This window comes from Sarcophilus harrisii, chromosome 4 (genome assembly GCF_902635505.1).
Source record: "Sarcophilus harrisii chromosome 4, mSarHar1.11, whole genome shotgun sequence".
NCBI classification, from domain to species: Eukaryota; Metazoa; Chordata; class Mammalia; order Dasyuromorphia; family Dasyuridae; genus Sarcophilus; species Sarcophilus harrisii.
Genome location: NC_045429.1, coordinates 108,460,561 through 108,487,132, shown reverse-complemented (window position 1 = coordinate 108,487,132; position 26,572 = coordinate 108,460,561). Strand labels below are relative to the sequence as shown.

The window sequence follows — 26,572 nt, the reverse complement described above, 5'->3', positions numbered from 1 at the left end:
AGTAAATGTCTGAAGCCATATCTGAACTCAGGAAAATAAATAAGTCCCTGGCTTCAAGCTTGGCAAGCTATCCATGCTATTTCAGAAAACTTGGTAGACTTTTATGAACTCATGCAAAGTGAAGCGAGCAAAAACAGAAGAATATAGTACACAGTAACAACAATATTGTAATGACTGACTATTAAAGACTTAGCTACTCTGATAAATATAATTTCAAAAGTCTCATGATAAAAAAAAAACCATCTCAAGAGAGAGAACTGATGAAGAAGCATAATATTTATCACCTTTATTTTTCTTGCCTTTTTTTTTTTTTGACAACATAGCTACTATTGAAACGTTCTGCATGACTTCACATGCATAATGGGTATAATATTGCTTGCCTACTCAATGGCAGGAGAAAGAACTGAATGGAGGCAAAAGAATTTAGAATTCAAAATTTTATAAAATGAATGATTAAAAAAACTTTAAAATTTTTTAAAAGAAAATAAGACATTGTAGTCTAATATTTAATAAATTTAGAAGAAACAACATACTTTCTAAAATTAAAAGCAAAAAAGTAATTTTGCTACATGGTATTCAAATGGTCACCAACTAGTCTAAGGTTAGACATTAAAGGAATAAATATGAGAAATATTATTTCAACTTTCAAAAGTTCCACCCCAAAATATAAATCCTAGACAAAAAGTGAAAAACATTTAGCACCTGCATATTAGTTTCTTAGCAAAGAATTATTCTGAAAATAAGAAACATTACCTATAAAACCAACCTATTATAGTTTTGTTCAACAGATATTAACTAAGTACTTACTAAGTCCCTGGCACTGTACTGGGTTCTGTGAAAGACAGAGAAAACATAGGTTTCTGCCCTCTAGAGGTTTATAATCCTTTCAGGAAGACAAAGCATAAATGGAAACTGGAATGGGTGAGTCTGCTGCAGTGTATCTTGATTTGAATCCATATGAAGGAAATAGCAAAAATACAAATTATATAAAGAGAAAGCAAAGAGTGACTAATATAGGCCAGTACTCTTTTAATGAAAAACATAATAGTCAAAGATTTCAAGTTTTACAATTATTAATGTATTCAATGTTTATCTAAAAATCAAAAATTAAATATTAAATCATCTATTTAAAAAACCTATCTAAGCAAAATGAATTTTTATAAACCACCTAATACATAAAATACACTAACAAAGTAGAGGTAGGGAATCCTTTTCTATCTATCATGTACACAGTATTCTTTAGGAGGAAGAATGTTTGGTTACTTAATTATCCCAGAGACCATAACTGTTCCATTTTGGCCTCTTAGGAACATAACACTTGTTTCTACAAGTTCATTATGCTACATGTACACAGCAAACGAGAGCACTGTTGGTCTCCCATCTACAAATGTAAGAAAGAAAAATGAAAGAAAATAATCTGGCTTATGATTTATGTGGAATTTACAAGAAATAGCAGTTTTAAAAGCATTAAAACAGAAAGCCTAGCTCTTAAGCAGACAAATGGATGAAAAAAGAATTTATTAAGTGCCAACTACTTTCTGGACAGTGTTCTGAGAGCTTTCATAATAACCCTGTAAGGTAGGTATTATCTTTCCCACAATTGAGGAAACTGAGGCAAACAAAGGTTAAGTGACTTGCCCTAAGTCACAAAGCTAGTAAATGTCTGAGATCAAATATGAACTCAAGTCTTCTAGGTTCTGTTTAGTGCTTTATCTAATTTACCATCCAGATGCCTCTAAATGGCAACTTATACACAACATGCACAAAAAGTAATCTTACATACATAATTTTTTGTTTGACTTAATAATTACCAGGCAAGTGAAAAATTCAAATTTACATTTTGTTTTCTTACTCATTTACTTTCTTTTTATGATCTGATTTCTCTTGCGCAGCAAGAGAATCATATATGTATGTTTATACATATTGGATTTAACATATATTTTAACATATTTAACATATATTGAATTGCTTGCCATCTAGGGGAGGGGATGGGGGTAAGGAGGAGAAAATCTGAAACACAAGGCTATGCAAGGGTCAATGTTGTCAAATTATCCATGCATAAGTTTTGAAATTTTAAAACTTTATTAAAAAAAAAAAAACAGAAATGAGTTTAGCATATTAAGATCACCATAATTGGAAAACCATGTTTTCCAAGATGAAAACCAGCCAAGACCTAGAATCTGAATTCCGGATGTGGCTGTATTATTCATGGGCTTTTCTGTAGAAGAACTTCCATGACTGGACTTGCTGCGGGTAACTTATTCCATAGCCCTCAAAGTTACTGTTTTGGAGACAGTGAAGTGAGTGGACAACTTGTCTTTAACCAATGGTGTTGTTTCAAAAACCCCTTGAGAATGCATTCCTTTTCAGTCTTGACAATGCTGCAAATTACATTCATACTTTTTTTCGAAGCAAACATCTGTAGTTGTGCAGTTGGCTCCTAGTGAGAAAAGAACGTATATGGTGGAGAAAACAAACTCTGTGATTGAAGACCTTTCAGTCACTCTGTGGACTGTTCCAAGATAACTCCATATTTTCAACACCCTGACGCTCAACTCTTTAAGCAAGACCAATGAAACTGATTTGATAATTCTTTCTGAGCTACAAGTCCCTACATAATAATGCAATTTGCAGTATCAACATAAGCATCTAGCCAAAGATTTTTTGATCGGTACTCTCTGGAGCTGGCAGGCTTGAATGAAATTGAGAAGTGCTATGAACAAAATTCTCAACAAATTAAGAATATTTCACAGACTTTTGCTGACTTCCTACAAAAGTCTGCAGATGAAATGTACAATCTTAATAATAGGAATGTAGTAGAAGCAGTAATAATAATGACACTTGACTCTCTCCTTGTGAGAAAAACATAGTCTATTCTTCAGGCAAACAAGATTAATAATCCAGGAAATCCAAACAATCGTGTGTGTGTGTGTGTGTGTGTGTAACATAAGTTACAAAGTAGTCCTCAACATAATTTTTGGATAGTTTTGGACCTCCTGAATCCCAGAAATGACAACATTATATATAAGATGAAAAGTTAGAAGGTCTGAATGTGGATTAACCTCTTTCTGTGCATCCTATAAAAAGAATGTGGGAATTACCCATATTTTATTAAGTCTATTGGCATGATTTAAAGTGGTTAGTGTCTTTAAAATATATTAAAAGACTAGATTTGTTTTCTATCATGTGTGTACTTATAACCATTTTTCAGAGTGGATACAAAGATTTAATCCTGCTATGTTACTAAAATTGCATCAAAATAATTTCATTACACCTTAAATTTGGAAGTAGACACTAAAAATACTTTAAATCCCTTCCCCAAATATAAGGGGACTTGCCCATGCATAGCTGGATCTCCCAACATGAAGGCACCATGAGTTTCCATACCATAAGGGTAGAAGTAGCCTCCTTCAATTGGTTGCAGAACCAGAATAAGTTCCATCTTCCCTAATAGTATTTTATTTTTCCAACTGTGTCCTAAATTTTTCTCCTTCCCTCCCTTATATCCCCTTTCCCCAAGACCAGCAAGCAATCCAATATAAGAAGTCTTCATCTTTCAGAGAGGTACTTAGTCATTTCCTTTAGTTTTATTTACCATTGATTTTTGAATGTTAAAGTATTAGCATCATCATAGAAACTGAGGTCTAAAGAGAAGAGAAACATATGTGGGTATTAATATGTGTGTGAATACACGTATGTAGGATATGTTTTATATAGAAAAAGGTAATCTCCAAATGAAAGATAAAGCATGATGTTATAGAAAAGACACCTCAATTCAAATCCCACCTATTACCTGTGGGGACTTGGACAAATTACTTAACCTCTCAGAGCCTCAGTTTCCTCATATGTAAAATGGAGAGGGTAGAGCACATGGCATCCAGGTCCCTTCTACCTCAAAATCTATGATTTTAATATAATTAATAAGCTATAGGAAACATTTCAATTATGAATCTAAAGGCATGTTTTTTTATTACGAAGCATTCCAAAAAAGAATCAGCAACGCCCATGACTGCAAATAACCGTTTTAAGAGAGAAGCCATAGAAAAGCCAAAAATGGAAAAGAAAATGAAAGAGCTTACTAAGAGAGTAGAATGAGAAATGAAAGAGAGGTATAAACATAATATCTCTATTTTGAGCTGGAAGGAATTCAGAGGCAATCTAGCCCAACTCTCTCAGTTGCAGGCAAGAAAAGCAAAGCCTAGAGAGACTGTCTTGCCCAGCTCATACAGGCAATTCTCGAAGCCAAGATTCCAACCCTTATCTCTAATTCCAAATCCAGTGCTCTTCAACACAAGTTTTTCGCCAAAGGGATAAGAAAAAGAGACAAAGTCAGACAATGATACATGTATCATGAAAAATGGCAGTTACATTATTACAATTAACAATAACTACAGGTGTCAGGAATATCCCATTCATTGACTTTTTTTACTCTAATTTAAGGAATCCCAAAGTGCCTTGGTATCCTTGTTATGAGGGATACCTTCAGGAGATTTCTTTGTATTCTTCTCATCTGATGAGAAGAGACTCTTCCTCCACTATACAAAAGCCCATATAGAAATGTCATGTCAATATTGTATGAGGCTAAGTGATCTGGAGATTATTAATCAATGGGGCTGGCAAGGTTCTTGTGTCTTAAATCAAACATAAGGAACAGCAGCTTAAAACATAAGGAGAAGCAAGATAATTCTGAACAAACTGGTCTCTCTGATGTTCTCAAAATTGGGCATTTCTGGCATCTGGATTACTTAGGGCCTCTGCCAATAGAAGTACAAATTAATGTATAGAGTTAAGATCAATTACCTAGACCATTTTGATTTCAACCAAAATAGAGAAAGTCCTTGTACAACTTTACCAGCCTGTGAATTGCCAAGAGGTCAAAGAGCAGGAATGTATCTAGCCAGATATTCAGATCATTTCAACATTCCTTTTTTCTGGGTTATATGACTAGAATAAACTATAATGTTAGAAGAATACCAAAAAAAGCATTAAAAATATACTTACAGTGTTTTCTATAAATTTAATTCTGAAAGTATATATATTTTAAGGAGAAAATACTACCTCAGCCACATAAAAATAAAATTCAGGAAACTAGATTACAATTAATAGTCTTAATATAGGAAATAAAACCAAAAAGTATGAATTCTATTTTCAACACATCAGTAGTTTCAGAGTCTACCAAATATTAACATTATTAACAATTAACAGTTACTAATCAATTTCAAAGTTTTCAAAAATATGCTTACCAAAGACTATTGCTTTAGCAAAAGGTGGAAATAGTTCTGTATGTCTGAATAAGTTTTTGTGAATTTGCCAGAGGTCTTTGTGCAGTTTCTTAAAATCACTGTATCTCTTCCAAACGACTATCTGAAGCAGAGAAAGAAAAAAAAGTCACAAATTAATAGAATTACTTATAATAATGCAATTTGGCCTACATTTAGTAAACATCAAAAGCCATGACATGCTCGAGTATCCTTTTAAAAAAAAAGTTTCCAAAAGTTGCTTTCATGCAAAGGAAAATATAGCAATAGTGTAAGTTCTAACCAGTATAGTTAACTGTTTTATGGTTAATTTGCATTTAAAATAAAAATACAAATAAAATTTGCGTTTCTGGCTCTCGTATTATTCCAATGTAGATCTTTGAAAATTTGTCACGCAAATATATTTCATACAGTTAATTAAAATAGAGATAACCAATGTCATTACATACTTTACTAATTTCTTTAAAAGTCAATTCCTATTTCCATGGGGTTAGAGTAAGTGGTCAAATATATATTCTCACACTCCAGCACTTAATGATTCTGAAGAGAACAATTTAGGTAATTGACACTGTTGACCCCCATCTTGGACACTTTCTTTTTTTCTGAGTGTTGTGACACTACTCTTTTTAGTTCTCATCCCATGTCTTTGACTGCTCCTTCTTAATATGCTCTTACCCCACTCATCATGTACATTACCCAAGGCTTTGGTACTGGATACTCTTCTCTTCCCAACTGGCGTTCTTTCTTAGTAATCTCACCAGCTATGACAAGCTCAATTACCACTTCTATGCAGAAGACTCCCAGATCTATATTACTTCAAGAAAGGAGCCAGAAAGTAGACAATTGCCATGATTAGCAGAAATAGGTTAGACTCATTATCCTGATCTGCATTGCCTCCTCCACCAAGTTTGGGTCCCAAATTGCATCCCACAATGCCTTTTGTACATTTCCAGCCAAACATCTCTTGCCCTACATGTAATTATAGTTACTAGTTCTTGTTTATTCTCCCTCCACAACATCTTTTGTACCTATCTCATCTCTACTCACAAAGCCACCATCCTAGCCAAATCAGTAACACCACTTGCCTGGACTATTGCAATAACCTCCTAAATGGCCTCCCTACCTCACTTCTCACCCCTTTCCCATCCTTTTTCTACATAACTACTGAAGTAACATTTCTAAGACACAGATCTAACTATTATTTCTCTTCTCCAGTATATTATTACTTCAAAGGTGCTTAAAGATAGTTATATCTCTATTATACTGGGCTTGGAGTCAGGCAGACAAGTTTGAATCCTGCCTCAGACACTTACTAACTATATGACCTTGGGCAAAGCACTTAACCTCTATTTGTGTCAGTTTCCTCATCTGTAAAATGGGGACAATAATAACACCTATCTTCCGTTGTTGTGAGGATCAAATGAGATAGACAACAAATGAAAAGCACTAACAGTGCCTGAAACAAAGTAATAAATATATATATATATATATATATATATATATATATATATACACACACACACACATATACACACACACATACATATATATACATGTATATGGGAGGGAGAATAAACATATATACATATGTAATAAATATATATGTATGCTTACTATTATTACTATCATTATTATTTGATTCTAAGCAACTCATTTATTTTCTCCCATCCTCAGTTTCTTCAACTGCCTAAGGGGCATAAAACCAGGGCCTACCTCTCAAGACTAATGTAAGAATCAAATGAGATAAGATATGTAAAATACTTTGCAAACCTTAAAATGTTATATAAATGCCAGCTTATCTATCATCATCATCATTATTATTTAAAGCGTTTCACTATTTAGTTCCAGCCTATCTTTAGTATGCATCACTTCCTTTAACATATTCTGTGATCCAGCTAAAATGGCCTCTCACTATTCCTTGGACACAAAAGTTCATTTCCTATGTCTATAAACTTGCACGGGCTGCCACCTCCCCACCTGTAAAATTCCATCCTCACCTCTACCTTTTAGAATCCTCGATTTCCCTCAAAGGTCAGGTGTAATACCAACCCTATATGACTGCTACCAAATGGTAGAATCTCCCCCCTCACCAAAATACTTTGTATTTACTTCATGCACATATTGTACTTCTTTGTGTACATGCCATTTCTTCAATTAGAAAAGTTCTTTGAAGTCAGAGGATTTTATCTTTCTTTGCATCTCCAGCACTCAAGAGAGTGCCTAAAATATAATAAGTAAATAATAAATGCGTGTTTAAAGAAAAATTTATAATTTTACCATGCCCAAAACATATGAGCATTTGACTAGGTAGATAATTTTACCCATATTACACAAAAAAAGAAATTGCCATGGAAATGAAGTTATCAGCCTCATTTCCTAAATCTGAATTCATAAAATCACTAAGATAAGAATTTAGCACAATACAATAGGAAAAAAAAAAAAAGTACTGGCTCTGGAGTCAGAAAATCTAGATTCAAATCCCACCTCAGATATATACTACCTGTGTGACCTTGATCATCTAACCTCTCCCAGTCTCCACATCCTTTAATTGCATTTAAGGGACTGACTCAATGTTCCCTGAAGAGCCTCCAAACTCTAGTACCTATCTCAATATCTATATACATAAGTATAGTTATAGATATAACAAAGATCCTATAATTCTTAGGACAAGATGAATTCTAGGCAAGATTGCTTCAAATATCCTTCAAGAAAGGAACCAGAAAGTAAACAATTGTCCTGACTAGGGGAGCTAGGTTACACTCATTATCCTGATCTGCATGATTCTGGGCCATCTCTGCCTCTTCCACCAAGCCATCATATCAGTACCTTCCTGGGTCCCCGTTTTTCACTTTATTTTTGTTTGTCATTTTTCAATTAAATTATAAACTCCTTGAAGACAGAGGTGTTTTCTTTTTCTATTCTTGTTTTTATTTTTTTGTTTTTATCCCTAGCTTTTAGCACAGTTCCTGCAACTAGTAGGATGACTGAATAGCTTATTGAAATGTTCTCAGGTCTAGAAAAAACTGACTTTGTCAGTCAGTACTTTGGATGAGGTCTGGGTAGAAATTCCTAGTTTGAAATAACACATGGCAAATTCATAATGGCCATTCTCTTTGCCAAAAGGGAATGTTTATTTGGAAGAAGAGCTTACACACAAAACGAAGACATAAAACATGCATCAGAGGTGGTAAATATGAAATAGATTTGGGAAAGCAATAGGGTTCCCAAGGAAAGGAGTTTGCAAGAATCCATTAAAGGAATATGCTATGAGGTATGAGTAAATCATTGACTGGTAGGCTAAATCCATAGGCAGAATTTAATAGAATAATTATAGTAAGGAGAAAGACGCTATTAAAGGAAAACACTATAAGGAGGAAGAGATACCACACAATGGAAAGTTCTGAAAAGGATTTAGCAAAGATCTTCATCACACACACACATCTTTTATAGGGGAAATATAACCTTGAGGGTTTCTCAGGGGAAAAAGGGAAATATCAAGGAAGAATTTGGTAGCTCAGGAGGGATCACAGAGGAGGAACAGGTGGAATAGACCTGGCTGACAAGATCCCAGAGATGTCTAAAGATATGCTAATAAAGATTTTAAGGACTGTTTAAAGATGCTCAGAGGCTGGACAATAGGAGCTGAAAAAAAGTTGCATCTTTACATCAAACAGAATAGTCTATACAAACAGGATAGGAGAGGACTTGGTTATGCCTGTTAAGTCACATGGATTTCTTCCTAATATGGGAAGAAAAGAATTTCGTTTCAAAGTCAATATGACTTTAACAAATTCAAATTTTTCTGTGTACAACTGCATTTTTAATACTAACAAGCAAACAAAGAAACCAAGGAATCAAGTATAACTTAAGAGGACTCTTGACAAAAATATCTTCCCACAATTCCTGAAATTCTTCACTACACTTAGTCATATTAAATTTCACCAAGTATAGATTCACTTAGTTGAATAAGTTTCCTATTAAAAAATATTAACATCATAATCCAAGATGTTTTAAACAGAGTACTTATCAAATTATTTTAATCAGATTTTCTTTCTTTCACCTCAACTTAACACCATTCTGTGCCCTCCCTATTTAAAAAGAAATTCTGATTGAGAAGCAACATAATGCATTGTAAAAAAAAAAAACTAGATATGAAGCAGAAAACCTATGTTCAAATCCCAAACCTGTCCTTTTCAACCTTAGAGACCTTCAGGTCTAAACTTCAATTTCCTTATTTATAAAAGGAAGAGAATGCTTGAGATCAAAGATTTTAATCAAAACTCAAGGATATCAGCACCTCCTACAAATGACTGCAAAACTGGAAAGTTCTAATCACAACCAAGTAAAAATGTGATACTATCATAGATAACTAAGTCAATAATGAAGGCAAATCCCTTATAGGGATCTGTTAGCACAGAACTTCTAAAGTCTTTCTGCAGCCTATATCTACAATCTTATGATCAGAAAAATGTGGGAGAAGGATAGGTAAAGTTCAAATGCGATAAATGCTAGCATACAGGCCTGAAGGTCAGAGTAAGATGGATAGAAAATAACTGACAATGCGTTATAGATAACAAGTGTTGCCTTTAAGCTGATATATTCATAAAAAGCAATCAAAGGGGAAATCTATCAAAAAACCTGATCAGTTTATTCATGAATGAAGAACATATTAAGCATTTAATATGTGTCAAACACCAAGCTAACTCCTAGGGATAGAAATAGAAAAGATAGTCCCTGCTCTCAAAGAGCTCACATTCTTTTGATAGTTTTTATAATCTAGGACACTGGTTCTTAACTCTTTTTGTATCACAGATTATTTTGGCTGTCTCATGAAGCCCATGGACTTCATCTGAAAATAATGTTTTTTTAAAAGTACAAAATAAAATACATAGGATCTCAAAGGAAACCAATTATATTGAAATAGTTACAAAAATATTTTTAAAAAACAAAATTCATGGATCACAAGTTAAGAATTCCAGATCTGTAAGATCTAGGATATAGCTATTTGGCAAAGGGGAAAAAAAATTTTAAATTTATAACAAACAGCACTAACTTATCAAAATTTCAACTTTTTAATAGTCATGCTTCATTAAATTAACATCACAGAATCTTAAGAGTTGAAAGGACATCATATCCTAAAGGAATCCCTATTCCCACATATCTAACAAAGGTGTCATTAACATAAAAAAATTGTGCCAAGATTCATTGATAAGTACTGTTGCCAATCAAAATTTTCAATACACAAAGAATGGGAAGGAAAACCTACTCAGAGCATGTTGTGGTTTAGTCATTCAGTTGTGTCCAAATCTTTGAGAATACATGGACCACTATGTTCATGGAATTTTCTTGGCAAGGATTCTGGAGTGGTTTGCCATTTCTTTCTCCAGTGGATTAAGGCATGGATTAAGGCAAACAAAGGTTAAATGACTTGCCCAGGATCACACAGCTAGTGTTTGAGACCAGGCATGAATTCAGGTCTTCCTGAGTCTAGGCCCGAGTTCTATCCACTGAGCCACCTAAATGTCTCCCATAATCAGAGCATATACTCATAGTTATATAAAAGCCACTGGGTCCCAAAAGTCTCAGCAATTTCACGTAGGACTTAAGGAGGATATGTAGAATAGAATTTTAGGTAGGAAGAAAAAAAGATAAAGATTCATATATCAAAGAACAGAAAGGGGAAAGATAACAGATAAGATAAAAACATGAGACAAAACTGAAAGTTTCAGACTAACTGAAACCACTTGACACAAGAGCTATGACAAACTCATCTTAAATAGCTAGAGCTAGAAAGTCTTGTCTCACTAATCAGTTAATCACCAGAGCTAAAATTTGACATCTCAGCTAAAGCTTTCAGCAAGCTCCAGTTTGTTATACAACCAGTATTCTTAATGAAATGGCTGTGACAAAACCAACACAGAAAAACACTCACCACATTATTTAGCTTCTGTTCGAGTATCTCCATTAAGGGAAACCCACCACTTAAAAGTTAAGCCATTTCACTTGCAAAGAAGTCTTACTATCAGTAACATTTACCTGTAATGGAGTTTAAACATGCCTTTTTGCAACTTCCAATCAATTGCTGGTTCTGTCCTCTACAGTCAAACAAAACAAATCTAATCCTTCTCACATCTAAAAGACTTTCAAATCCCAAAATACATTAGTCAAGTAACCTCCACAGGTCTCCTCTTTTTAAAGTTTCTTCGACCACTATTCATATTACATAAACACAAGTTCTTTTTCATACAGGTTGTAGTCCTCTAGATGCTGGCCAACTTATCAATGTCTTTCTTAAATTGTGTTACCCAGATCTGAACATAATAATACTAGCCCACACTAATCTAACTATATCAGAGCACAAAAGAATAATCATTCCTCATTCTTAGAAGCTATGCCTATGATAATTCAGATCACAATTATCACATTAGCTTTTTTGATTGCCACATCAAATTCCTGACTCATATTCAGCTTGCAATCTACTAAAATTCCCAGAACTTTTTCAAACTGCTATGTAACCATAGGTCCCTATCTTGTACCTGTACAACTGAATTTTTGAACGCAGGTTGAAGGCTTCATATATTGGATTTTGCTCACCGCAGGATAATGGCATTTCTTTCACTAACTATTTATAGCCTGAAAAATGTAAGTAAACTGGAGTCGCCTATGTCTACATTATAGAAAGACTATCTGTGTTACACATAAAATCTGTCATATAAAAATAAATGCTAATACTGAAAAAATAACATTCAATAGATTAATCCATTTTTAAAAAATATGGATATCTATGATAGTGCCTTTAAATTTCAAAACCTGCTTTTTGGTTTGACAGATTTTTTTAAATAATTAGAACACTAAAGGAATTATCAAGCAACAGTTCAATGATATTTAATATATTACAAAAAAACTTACAATTCTGATGACCTTAGAAAGGCACCTTATGCTTAATTTTTAGAGAATAAATTCCTTCTCTTCTCAATAGAAACATATTAGATCCATCAGAATTAACTGTGTGCCTAGAATTCCAAAGAAAGATCAATTACGGCTGGTGAAAAGAAAGAAAAAAGTGATATTTATTAGCAAGACACATAAATTGTGTGGCATTTAATTTTATGTTCATTAAGATATCCAAACTAAAAAATGACAACATCCTTTTTTGTAGTGGCAAAGAATTGGAAATTAAGGAAATGTCCATCAATTGGTAAATGGCTGAATAAGTTGTGGTAAATATGAATATAATGTTCTATAAGAAATGATGAGCAGACAAATTATAGAAAAACCTGGAAAGACTTACATGAACTGATGCCGAGTGAGATAAGCAGAACCAGGAAAACATTGTACACAAAACAGCAATACTGTGCAATGATTAACTATGATAGAGTTAACTCTTCTCAGCAATGAAATGATCCAAAACAATTCCAGGGGATTCATGATCGCATCCAGAGAAAGAACTATGGTGTAGTGTCTGAATGTAGATCGAAACATACTATTTTCACTTTTTTTAATTTTGATTTTGTTTTTCTTTCTCAGGGTTTTTCCTTTTTGTTCTGGTTCTTCTTTCACAACATTACTAAAGTGGAAATATGTATAACATGACTGTACATGTATACCTTATCTTGCTGTTGTGAGAAAGGGGAAAGGGAAAGGAAAAGAAAAGGAGAAAGAATAATGTAGAAATTAATCCTACAAAGATAAAACTATCTTTACATGTAAATGGAAAAAAATAAAATACTATTAAGTCAAAAAAAGGAAAGAAAAATGAATGATGACAGCATTATAGGTATCAAAGGAGAAAAAAAATTTTTTCATCAAAAAATATTGTTTTTCACTGTTTTAAGTGGTATTTCTTCCATAAGTCAAGAGAAGAAAATAGTAGTATAGTATAGTAGAAAGAACACTGGCCTAAGAATCAGAAGACCTTGTGTTTAATAGTTCTTCTAATAACTTTGGCAAATCACAAATGGGCATTAAATGTCTGTTTTGAATTTATAAATACTCCTTTTTTTGTATTACTACTACATTGCATCTTTTTTTTAAAGACTGGTTAACTCATAAGAGATCACAAATGTATATGATATTGAATGTCCCTTCCACTCTATAATTACAAATAATAAATTTTACCTGCCTGTATATATAACCTTTCAGAAATGAATATCATACCAAGTTCAAATTCATAAGATGCAGGAAAATGAACACTTTTTACTTCAGAATTGATTATAGACTTCCTGTGATTAATTTAACCTTAAGATTATTTAAATTCACTAAAATGCTTTTCAGTGACACACTTATAATTAAGAACAGAACCATAGCTGCTATAAATTCATCAGCATACTAATTTTTAGGGTCTTACTATCACTTTCTAATATGAAACAATGAAGCTATAAAAAGCATGTATGTCTTGATCTAAATTTAAATCATGACTTCTACAAAAACAGAACTTAGAACATCATCTGATTTTATATGCTTCTAGTCACTCATTATTATTCAATATCTAATAATATTTTGAATATGAAAACTAAGTGTCTAATTTTGACTGGTTCATCCTGAAAAGAGAATATAACCTAAAATATGATCTTCATATTTAAAGATGATGTTATTGATAATGCTATATGCAAATGAATACACTTGGTTGAAAAGACTAACTCAGATGAGAAGCAACTTTAATATTATATACAACTATTGAGTACTTTGTGCTAAATATACTGATAGACAGACAGACAGATGAATAGACAAATATACTTCCAGGAAATTGGTACTTTCTTGTCTCAGACATAATTGGAAACCTGTTCTTTACCCGTTTTGTATATTTATTAGATGTTCAGTGAGTGATTAGGTAGGAAACATTCAAAAAAGGCAATCATACAATGTAGGTTAGAAGACTGAGAGTAAATCTAGGATCACATAAAGAACCAATGAATTTGAATCATCATGTCCTCGTAAATCAATTCAAAGTCGGTAATGTTGTTCTGGGGCTTATTCATTTCTTGGGCAAAAGGTCTTCCTAACCTAAAGAGAAGTACAAAAGCCAAGCTGAGTCTTAGAAATTGGAAGCTTAGGTTATAAAGCTTGCATTGCATTCATATAGGACTGAATAATTCTTTTATATTAACTTCTAATTACCCTACTCTAGTATGTTATTTCAAATTGGGTTATCTTTCCCCTTTTAAATAAGCCCCAAAAATGCATTATTGTAATTTGAAAGAAATAGAAAGGAACAAATGACAAAATCTTATCTTTGGTCACATCACAAAAGAAAGAAAGTTGATATAGCAGATCTCAGCAACCAATAAGTACAAAACCCAATAAGATTCAGATAGTATGATGCCTCAAGGTGGTCAGTCATCAAGAGTTTTAGAAAGCAATTAAAAATGAAATCTCTATGACTAAAAGCAAAAGTCCCTAAGATCACTAAATTTTTTGCACACAGAGAAAGATTTTGTTTTCTATGCAGCTATGGTATCCAAATTTTAGAAGAACATCCTTAGTGTTGTTCTATTCCAACTGATATGTGAATCATCCCTTTTGAACAAAGAAACATTTTTCTTTGACTACTGCATACTGAGTGACTGTTCCATGCTATTCTACAACTCTGACAAGAGAACCTAAAATTGTGTTTCACTTTAATTTTAGACAATATTTTCCATCAACCTAACTATACATACATAAGACTCATTTAAGTTGTGCTAAAAATAAGTTGGTAAACTGCTAGGTTCTAGGATGTAGTGTCTCTTAATGCTACCCTAAACTCGTAGCTCCCCTTTGAGCTACTTTTAATGCTCATCCATGACAGCACGGCTAGGCCACACTTACCCGCCTTCGGGCACCAACCCAGATAACATAGAGACAGACTACCAGGAGGTAGAGGTGAAGTGAAAGAGAACTTTATTCTTAGATAGCACATATTTATACCCCCCTGAGGATCCAGGGGAAGGGGAGGTCCTTTAGGAACCCAGCATAATGGGATTAGCCTAAGAAGAGGGAGGTAGGTGTGCTAGGCTTTGAGAGAACTAAGGAGGGAAATGTGGTACCTGGGGTCAGACACCATCTCCTAGGGCTATGTCCCACCTCCACATAGGACTCGCCTGCCTGCACCTCAGTACCTCTCATCTCTCAGATCCTCCCTCATGCCTTGAGCTCCCAGAGGCTTTTTAACCCTTACATCTCCCCCTCTTTTATTAATAAGACTGAATGTTCTCATGCTGACAAATGAGAAGCTGTTCCATAAGCACCTCTAAAAATTTTTTTTAAGAATACATATAAAGCATTCTAGCAAAGTAGGCAAAAGCAAAAGAAGCAACAATACAAAAATGGCAACAGAGAGCCCATGGGATACAATAAAAGGGGATGGGAAAGGAAGTATATTAGATCCAATCACTAAACCAGTTTGTCAAGGGTAGTCATCTCTCTGCTATGGCGCTGTTTGGGGAATCTCTTGGGTCATCTTTTTCTCTTCTTTTTCAGCCCCTGTTTAATAGGGGCAACTTTCTTTGTCCTTCTTTCTGGAATCCAGCGGCCTTCCCTATCAGGACCTGCAAGACATAAATATCCTGGCCCTCTCCAAAGTACTAAGGATAGAACTTGCCAATGTCCTTCCATGTCCTTCCAAAGGACCTTTTGGCTGTTTTCCAGAGCTTGAAGCGCAGTTTTCATGGAGCTTAGTTTTCTGTCCTGTGCCAAATGTATCATTCCCGAAGAGAGGCTGGTATTCCTATCCAGGCACAAAAAATAAGTATATAAGGTCTTATCCACATCTGTCTTTGTAGGCCATTGGGGAGTCTGTTTACTTCCTCCCCCTTTCTGTTTAAGAGTGGCCTCCAGAGTACTATGGGCCCATTCCACTAGGGCCTGATTCTGTGGATTATAGGGAATCCCTGTAATATGTTTAATGGCAAATGTGGTGAGGAAGGTGGCTATCTGCTAAGAGGTATAAGGAATGTTGGCTCATTGTTGGTCTTTATAGTATTAGGAACTCCGTGAGACGAGATGCAACTATACAAAAGTTTAATGACCAAAGGAATGTTCTCGCAGGAGGCCACTGTGGCTCAAGGAATCTAGAAAAGGTGTCAGTACAGACGTGGATGGCCACACAGCCCACATATGTCACATCCATTTGCCACAAATCATTGGGGAATAAACTCCTGGGATTAACTCCTTTACTATGTGGAGGAGGGAGAAACTGAACACACTGCTTCCCTGTCTGTCAAGCTTGTTCCCCAGCGAGGCCATAAAGGCAACATAGAGAATTAGCGGTTAGTGGAGAAAATCATGGGCACATTCAGGGGGTGTGGTGACCGTGAGAAGAGAGCTAAATTTTGCTAAATTCTCGTTGAGCACATAGGGATATAGCCATATTGGTGAGAATATGCATGCAGGATGTAAATGGAATTGTTTCCTAGTCTGTAAAATCTGCTGCAAGTCAGCAAGGAGGCCAGCAATTGAAAGATTCTGAGGCTGTAGGACAGCATCCTCAATGCCTCTGAGCACTTGGACAGCATATAAGCTGTCTGATATGATGTTAATGGGCTCTGGGTAACTCTCACATCCTTTTAAGATGTCATATAAAGGATGCATCAAAGAAATAGGAATAAGGGCATGAGCCCTTAACCACTGAATTTGTCCAGTTTCTGAAATTGGTTCAGAGTATTTATCTTGTCTAATTGTAAGTTAGATATGTGATTAGTAACTGTAGGAGTCCACATGCAGAGTCCCAGGTAAATGATGGGATAGTTATATGGGATCTTTTCTGGGGCTACCACCAGTCCATGTTGAGCAAGAACGCTTTATGGGTGTGATATGAAAGATGGTGCCCAAAGCCCCAATGATTCCAATTAAAAATGCTGTGGAGATGATATATAAACTGAGGTCCCACAAGTCTTCATTATGTCCCTGCCCCATAGATTGTACCTGAGACCTGCAACCACCAGGCGTTGGAATATCCCGTTTGTCTGCAAACTGACAGGGCAGGTCTTCTGCTGCCAATCCCTTTAGAGATAGCAGCCGCAAGGGCATCCATTTGAAATGCACTGGAGCTGACATTCTCACATCTCTATCATCCCTCCTAGGCCAGCCTCCCCATTTAAACTAAGCATGGCCTTCTGAAGGCAGTTAGTATTAGGATTCTCACATGCCAATTTCTGTATAAGGAGGCTGGAGCTTCTCCTCTGCCCACTGACCTCTCAAAAGCTCCCTGTAGGCGGGCCACAAACTTAGAAAAAGATTCATCTGGACCCTGTTTAATCCTAGTCGTTGAGGGCTTCTGCTTTCAAAGCTTGAATTTTGCTAAATTCTCGTTGAATACATTGGGACATAGCCGCATACACTGGTGCATCATGTTGCATTTGATCCTCATTTCTTTTATATTTTGTATATAATACAAAATATACAATTTTGTATATTTGTATATATTACAGCTTTCTGTATTACTTGTCCTAAAGTTGTCTGGGAATCTCCAAAGCCTTCACAAAGGGGCCCAGAGGGAGCGGACGGGAGAGATCCCCTCAGGGAGGGCAGGGAATGAGGGAGAAGGCCATGACTCAGCAATAGAGGTGACCTTCCCTCTGCTAGCTTTCTCCTCCCTCATCTTATCACCGTCCTTTTCCTCAAGGTCATATGTCTCTCTGTTTACTTTCTCATTACTCATCTTATCCCTGCTCCCCCCTGTTCCGTCATATCCACTTCCTGCTTCTTCCTCATTACCTCTTCCTTCTTTCACGTCAATCCACCTCCTTCGTCTTCCTGTTTATTTTCTGATTCTTTCCCACAACTAACTTCCGCCAGCTCCATTTTATGGGCACAGCTGGTCCAATGAGTGGTGGTTTCTGACCCTCATTTGTTTTATGACTCTCCATTTGCATTTCATTATCTACTTTTAATGGATTGCGGCTTACATCTCTTAAAGTGTCCCCAATCACTCGATAAATGAGATGATGCCATTCCAGGATGGCTCCAGGAGTTTCCTTATCATAGGAAGCCATTGACTACCTACTACCTCCCACTTTTTAAAATCCATTTCCAATTCTGCTTGCTTTACTATTCTATAAGCTTCTTTCCCTGGTACCTCCTGGTCTGGGACCCTCACAACAATTTGTCCCATTTCCTAACTTTCTACTCACTCATTAGAGCAGAGTTCCGTCTCTCTTCCCACCTGTAGGCCTGCTACAAGGTGAAGTCCTAGTCAAAATTGTCCCTGTTCAGGTGCCACTTGTAGCATCTCTTAACACTACCCTAACCTCGTAGCTCCCCTTTGAGCAACTCTTGAATGCCCCGCCATCGACGGCACAGCGAGGCCATACCTACCCGACTTCAGGCACCAACCCAGATAACATAAAGACACATCATCAGGAGGTAGGGGTGAAACGAAAGAGAACTTTATTCTTAGACAGCACATATTTATACCCTTGCGAGGATCTGGAGGAAGGGAGAGGTCCTCTAGGAACATGGCATAATGGGATTGGCCCAAGAAGAGGGAGGGAGGCATGCTAGGCTTTGAGAGCACTAAAGAGGAGACATGGTACCTAGGGTCAGACACCGCCTCCACATAGGACTTGCCTGTGCCTGGGTACCTCTCATCCCTCAAGTCCTCCCTCATGCCTTGAGCCACATTCCTTGCTCCCAGAGGCTTTTTAACTCTTATACTAGGACATTTTTCCTACTTTACAAACTAATATGAAATATAGCTTTAAGACTGATAAAACTGCTCAACTATTAATAAACCTGCTCCAAAAAGTGGAGATCAGCTACAGGCTTCATAGCTATTTTTAAAAGTGGATCTACTTTCCTATACAGCATGATAAATGTGGAAATACATTTATAAGAACTGTATATGTTTAAATTATATTGGATTACTTGCTATCTAGGGTATGGGGTGGGGAGAAGAGAAAGAGAAAAATCTGCAATACAAGGTTTTGCAAGGGTAAATGTTGAAAACTATTTTTGCATGTATTTTGAAAATAAAAAACTATTATTAAAACTTTTTTTAAAAAATAGATCTAATCACTGCTCTATGACTCTTCAGTTTGATCTAGCAGTTAATGTCACATTTGCAATATATGGATAAAAAAATATAGCTATGTAGTTATTCTTTTTGCATATACTTTCCACCTATTTCTACCAATAGTAGTGATTTTACTTTTTTTTTTTTTTGGCTTAGACAATTGGGGTTAAATGACTTGCCCAGGGTCACAAAGCTAGGAAGTGTTAAATGTCTGAGGCCAGAGTTAAACTCAGATTCTCCTGAATTCAAGGCTAGTGCTCTATCCACTGTGCCACCTAGCTGCCCTGATTTTATTTTTTTAATGGCTTTTTATTTACAAAACATATGCATGAGTAATTTTTTAACACTGACCCTTGCAAAACCTTCTGTTCCAACTTTTCTCCTCCTTCCCTCCAACCCCTCCCCTAGATGGCAGGTAGTCCAATACATGTTAAAAATGTTAAAGTATATGTTAAATACAATATATATATATATATATATATATATATATATATATATATATATATATATATATATTTATGCAGTTATCTTGCTACACAAGAAAACCGATTTTACTTTATTATTATACAGATATATCAGCCACTGTCCTAGACTTGTTGCTAGCAATGTTATTTTGCAATTGACTGCTATACTCATCATCTTATAACATTTGTCAAGATTTAAGGAAGTTGTTATGACATCTAAGATAGTCACTAGTCTCAGAAACACAAAGTTAGATAAGTTAATTTGTAACATAATCACATAAAATAATCTCTCTTCAATGATAATAATAAAAAATAACCTCATTTATGTAGCACTTTGAGGACTATATAGTACTTTTTTCAAAACCAACCTTATAAGATAAATCATACAACTATTTCTATTCTCACTTTACAGATGAGGAAACTGAGGTCCTAAAAGGTTAACTGACTTGCCCATATTCACACAACTAGTAAGTGTCTGAGATAGATCTTATATGTTGCAGACAACTAATTGTACTAAGTATTATAGCCTCTTACTACATTGCTACAACAAAATAATTGGTAAAATATAATTTTATAAAGAAAAGTAAGGAAATCAAGGTGAGTAAACCACCTATATTTCTTTCAATACGATAGTTGCCATACTTGGGTTTTTTTTTTATTTTTATTATCTAGTAAAGAGAATAAACAAAAGAATGAAAAATCTAATATACAAAGTATTCTCTCTACTACTGGGCTTCCAAGAATACCAAAGCAACTCAATGTACAGAAAATATTTAAATTTATATTAAAAACATTTTTAATGAGATCAAAAAATAATCAGTAAAATGGGGATTCTAGAACTATTCTAGTAATCAAAAAATCTAGCCAAAAGAGTAGCTAAAAGTACTCTTAATACACATTATTACAAATAATAATATCAGATAAATTTTTAGAAAAAGAACTGAAACTCCAAAGTAATGATTTATATTTCCTTATCTTTCCACAAGTCATTTTCTCATTACAGTTGGAATATACAAGGATAAACCCAACCTTTCAAAGAACCTGAAGAATACAAAAGTCCTTCAAAATATAAAAGAAATAAAAAACAAAAATAAAATGAAGTCTCTTTTATTCAAAAAATAGTTAAGAGGGCAGGGGAAATTCCATGACCTATTATTTTCTTTAATCTTTGATGTTTCCTAAAGTCTTTAAAATGGAGATGTGAGTAAAAGCACCACCAGACATTACAAAATCAAATGTAATTATTAGTATCCAAGGCCAATAAAAATACCAAACACAGATCTAAAATTGATGGGAGACTTCACCAAAAAAAAAAAAAAAAAACCACTACAATGATATATAAGTAACAGTAAATTTTCCCCAAAATGCTATGTCCACCACAAAACATAACACTAAACCTATTGTTCTATTTACCTGATCCCAGAAAAATAAATGAGTATGAACTTTCTCCATAAGATATATATTTATGCAATGTGTAAATGTGTGTATGTGTGCATGCACACACACACGTACTATGTATACAAACATATACATACACACACACACACACACACACACACACACACATATATATATGTTGGGCAAGGCAATCAAGGTTAAGTGACCTGTCCAGGGTCACACAGCTAATAAATATCTGAGACCAAATTTCAACTTGGGCATCCTAACTTCAGAGCCAGTGGCTTATCTACTGAGCCACCTAGCTTGGCTTCCAATATATAAAGGAGCCAGATAAAGTAACTTTTTTTTTTTACAAAAACATTTGAGACTTTTTGATTGACCCTTTAATATGATCACAGTCAGTCCAGAAAAGGCTTTTAGATTCTGTAGCTTGATTTTCAATTTTATGATTAGTTTTCTTAATTATCATTGTCTTTTCTCACAGTCTCCAGCCTCAACCTTCAGATCTATTGATTCTTCACTTTTCTATTAAGTCAATATTGCCATATTATTTTTTCATGAGCTTTCTCATATTAGTCTAAGGTCCTTTGGTTTGTTTTTTAACCTCTGCTTTGCTACTTGTATATCCATTCTTTTTTTTAGAGCTAAACTTCTCTCAATCATGAAAACAACTTAGAGAATTCCTATTATGAAAGAACATTAGAAATTATCCCAAGTTTATTTTAAACTTCTCTCAATCATGAAAACAACTTAGAGAATTCCTATTATGAAAGAACACTTAGAAACTATGCCAATTTTCATTAACAAAATGTAGTGCCCATATGGAAAACTGAGTTACAGCAATCATGAAAAGAGTAGGAAATATTTCCTGCTTCTTGTTTTTTTTTTCATCTTAGATTATATCCTTTACTGCTTTGATTTCTACTATTGTCAGAAGCAACAACTACCTATATAATCTTCTCAGCAGTTATAATCTTTCAGAGTTACCATGATTGCTTTGATAAATAAATAATTGTGAAGGGGAAAAAAAGAACTGAGAGAGAAAAAAGGAAAATGGAAGAGAAAAGGATAAACTGAATTTATTGTAAGAAATGATAATTCCAAGTGATTCACCAAGTGAATGGCTCAATTATTTCAAACATTCAAACATGAGGGGGAAAAAATTATAAAAGTTATAAAGGATCTTATGAGATTCCAGCAAATAAGGGACAGAATATAATTCTAAGAAGCCTAAATTCTGCAGCTTTTCCTTGCTTCCACAATCCTCTTTATTTTCCAAGTTGCTTATGGACATGAGTTGCCTCTGACAATTATACTACCCTTGTCTAAATTATATTATTCTCAAAACCATACTGATGTACTCTTCAAAGAGGGCCCTAGGCCTAAAGTAGACAAGGTTTTACTGTATTTCTAAAAAAGAATTTCAATCTGGTCTTTAAGTCTGCATCCAATAATTTGCGACATTAAGCAGCTGTACAGACACTTCTAACATGTTCAGCAGAACTAACACAGCACCTAAAAAAAAACAAGAGTTCTTCCACCTATCACAACATAGGGGGCCCTATGTGGAGGGCCCCAGTGGAGAGTGATTTGATCCCTAAAATAACAACTATCAGAATTTTCTTTTGGGAGTTGTTTTTGTAGTTGTTGATTTTTTAAAAATTTAATCAAATGGAAAGTTGAAATCCTGATTAGTTGACTCATTTTTCATAATTACCAGTAACTATACAGAAAAAAGCATGTGAAATGAGATTAATGAGAAAACCAAAACAATTTTATTATAATTTAGAAAATATACTTTAAAAATAAGGGGAAGTCAGCTATACTGGAAGACTTTTAATGCCCTTATATTATCATTTCTAATAAAGCACCATGCAATAGTCTGACTGAAAGACACTTACAATAGTTTTTTGATGACTGGTTCACCAACTGTTGTTATTAAAAAGGGTTTTCCCAAAAAAATGATGATTAAGGAAATGGCAGAGATTGTATTCATGGATAGATTCAAGTCAGGATTCTCCCTGGAAAAGGGGAATATCAAGCTACAAAACTATAATACAACAGTCCCAACAAGATTTCTCACAAAGGAACTACGATCTACTTTCCCTAATACAGTAGCAACATTTTCAAAAACTTATAATTTCAAATTAGTAGTTATCAAGAAATATTTTAAATTGGTAGAATTGTGGGTTGGTAAATTTAGTCAAACTCCCAGAATATACAACATGAAATCTGAAAAATAACATTTAATTTGAACTCTCTACAGTCATATAAAATAAAATCAAATATAAGATTGATGTCAAACTGAGTCAATACTCTATATAACCTCAGATAAGTTCTACATAAAATTTTGTGAAAGAGAAGAAAAGCCTTATTCTACATCCCTTTTAAAATGAAAATCAATCAACAGAGCTTAAGATGCAACAAAGCTCTCACTAAACCATTTAATGGGCATATTAAACAGAGGGTAACTTCAAATTATGAATTCCATAACAAAATTTTGATATAAACAATAAGTTGGCTTTTTTTAAAGGGGAAAATGACAATGAAATGTTCACAAGAGTATCATTAATAGTGAAATAGAGGAATGAAAAACATATTGACAAATGATTCATACTACTCAAACTTGTCAACTGAACTCTATATCCCAAAATTAAATAGCTAGAATTCTTCATGTACAATTTTAGTCTTAAAATAAGCTACAGATACCAAGAAATTTTTTCTCTTCTAAAAGGCCATACAATTATCCTTTCTACACCATTACAGTTAGGGGCACAGGGCCAGAACTTTTTGGTCCTCCCTTTGTACCAGAGAAGTCTGATTTTGTTTTCTTTTTCTTACTGTTTAGAGCACTTTATTTTAAAATTTGATTTAAGAATTTGGGCATAGGCTCTGTGTCATCTGCTGACCTTTGTGTGTTATCTGCAGTTTCCAAAAACTCCCAAAAATTTCCCATTTAATTTCTTATGCCAACTCACAATATACCAAAACTACAATGAGGAAAGTTGCAATGTCAAAGGGGCTAATTATATTTCTATAAAACTTTACTTTTAGCAAATTATACTAAATAGATCTGAAATAAGATCAAAATGTTAATTTGTTGTGATATAACTAGGAGCAGATCAGCAAAGAAAATTATAAGGGGGATAACTATACCTATTTTTTTTTTAATCAGGGAAAGATAATTCCTAATGAAGAAACTATCTCTGCTAATATAGGTCTGTACCTGGTCTGCTACAGTAAGAGAAAAGCTTAGAGCTTTGGTGGGGATTGAGGGGGAGGATATTAAATGACTTGGGCCCAATTATAGCCATCACGGTTCAGGAGTAGGACTTTAATAACCCTACACTTGTTGACTCTTAAGTCAGTTCTTGATCCATGACTTTACAAAATCTCACAGAAGCAGTCTTGATATACAAAATATATACACTGGGATTGACACACAGAAAAACATTCTGTTAAATTTCTCTAGTGGTATTTAACTAAAAATTCGTCTAATATATAAAATTTTCACAAGTAATGTGTTACCTCCTGGACATCTTCTGGATTTCTTCTTGAAACAATCTATAATAAAAGAAACATAAGTACTTGATCAGTCTCAGAATTTTAAGTTTCACATGACATTAGGTTACAAAATGTTCAATAAAGCTTATTAAAAGAAACATAGTAACAGGTCAATTATACAGAAATTAGTTCCCAGGCTACTTGGGACACAATAAAAACCCAAAAAACAAACCCAAAAAGAGGCGGGGGAGGGTGAAATAGAACCTCTGAGTCACCAAAAATATCAAAAGGAATTAAGTCTAAATTGCTACATTTATTCATAGACCTACATTCTTAATATAATAAGCTCTAATTTAGCACATGGACCTAATAAGCTTGTTATATTGTCTATAGTAGATAATAAGCAGCAAATTAGAAAGGAAAAGTAGAGAGGGAAAACTGCTAGTGACAGCAAAGATTCCATATAAATTTCTTTTTTTTTAACTGAGATTTATTTAAAGGTAATAAGCCCATTACTATCTGAAAATGTTCAGAATGTAAAATGACCCCACTGACCTCTACCAAAGGTTTTGAGTAGCCGATTTTATCATATATTTCCGACTTTTAATACATACAAATCTGGAAAATCTCATAATTAAATAACTGTCAATTATTTATGTTAAGGAACATATTAATATACGTTAATATAACAATTAATTTGATAATGCATGTAATCCAAATATCTAAATTTTGTCATTAATTCAAAATTCTTTCCCCAAAACATTTTAACAATTTTGATAATATCTTATATAACTAACTTGATTTCTACCTTCTTAACTTTTACTTTCTTCTTACAAAAGTCCATAGAGAACATGGATAATTCAAAAACTGGATAATATCCCAGAAAAATCCAAAATTGCCTGATACCATTATAAACCAGTTTAAGATACATATTCTCTTTTTTAAAAAAAATGTAAATTAATTGTATTCATTTATAAATTAAATCAGTTTTTTAAAAAATTTTAAAAGCTTGGAATATAGTCTCATGCTGGCAATGAGTCTCCAGAAATATAAATAATAATAACTATAATTATAAAATGCTGTTTTAGGAAATGGTGGATATTTGACTTCTTTAATGCTGTTATTCTTCCTTCTAAATAAGGAAGTCATTATTATTATTAAATAGTATTAATAACAATTGTTGAAAACTAATTATTATAACTTGTCCAAATGTTAATGTAGATATCAATGTTACTAATTAATAACATTGGTTAAGAACTATTTTAACAATGATAATTACTAGAATAAAACTAATACTATAGTAGCTGATATTTATAGTGTTTTTAGGATTTTAAAGCAATTTTTTATGTTCTCAATTTAATCAATTTTAATTTAATCCAAAATTTATGATAGGGATAAGGATTAAACCTGAAATTCTTTAATATATGGAACTTCCAGGGGAGAAAATCCATTCTAGTAATGATCAGCAACTTCTCGTTGAATTATAGTCTTAATAATAAATAGAATAAATAGAGCATACAGCTGCCACCTTCCTAACGTACAATTCTGACCATAATACTGTCCTACTCAAAAACATTCAGTGAGTCCTAATTTTTCCTATAAGACAAAAATGCAAAATCTTTGGCCACATTTTAAGACTCTCTACAATATGATTCAACCTACCTTTCCAAATATAGTTTATATACTTCATATCAGGCACTATACCTTCTAGCCAAACCAGACTATAGTCATAACTAAAACCTGATACTCCATATTCTGACTAAGCACACTTTCACAAGCCTCTTCTTATCCCTAGAATGCTTATTTCTGTCTCTCAAGAACTTTGTCTTTCTCCAGGACTCATTTCAGGAACTCCCTTTTCTGTAAAGCCCTTCCCTGGATTCACTCAGTTCAACATTCTCTCCCATCACCAAAACACACACACACACACACACGAAATTGATAAGAGCTATTTATCC

The 26,572-nt window shown here is 34.0% G+C and overlaps 1 protein-coding gene across 4 annotated transcripts in view; it reads right to left on the bottom strand.

Moving 5' to 3' along the window:
* Positions 1–26,572, bottom strand: part of RPS6KC1 (ribosomal protein S6 kinase C1) — a 208,398-nt gene that overhangs the window by 164,376 nt on the left and 17,450 nt on the right. For 3 of the 4 annotated variants that reach the window (XM_031937352.1, XM_031937354.1, XM_031937353.1), the window contains exons 2-3: positions 24,639–24,674; positions 5,244–5,364 (exon numbers count right to left, since the gene is read on the bottom strand). In XM_031937352.1, the coding sequence (XP_031793212.1) occupies positions 5,244–5,364; positions 24,639–24,674 (157 nt within the window). Of the gene's footprint in view, positions 1–5,243; positions 5,365–5,954; positions 6,065–24,638; positions 24,675–26,572 lie in introns of those variants that run through there. The other variant, XM_031937356.1, reaches the window with a different exon arrangement.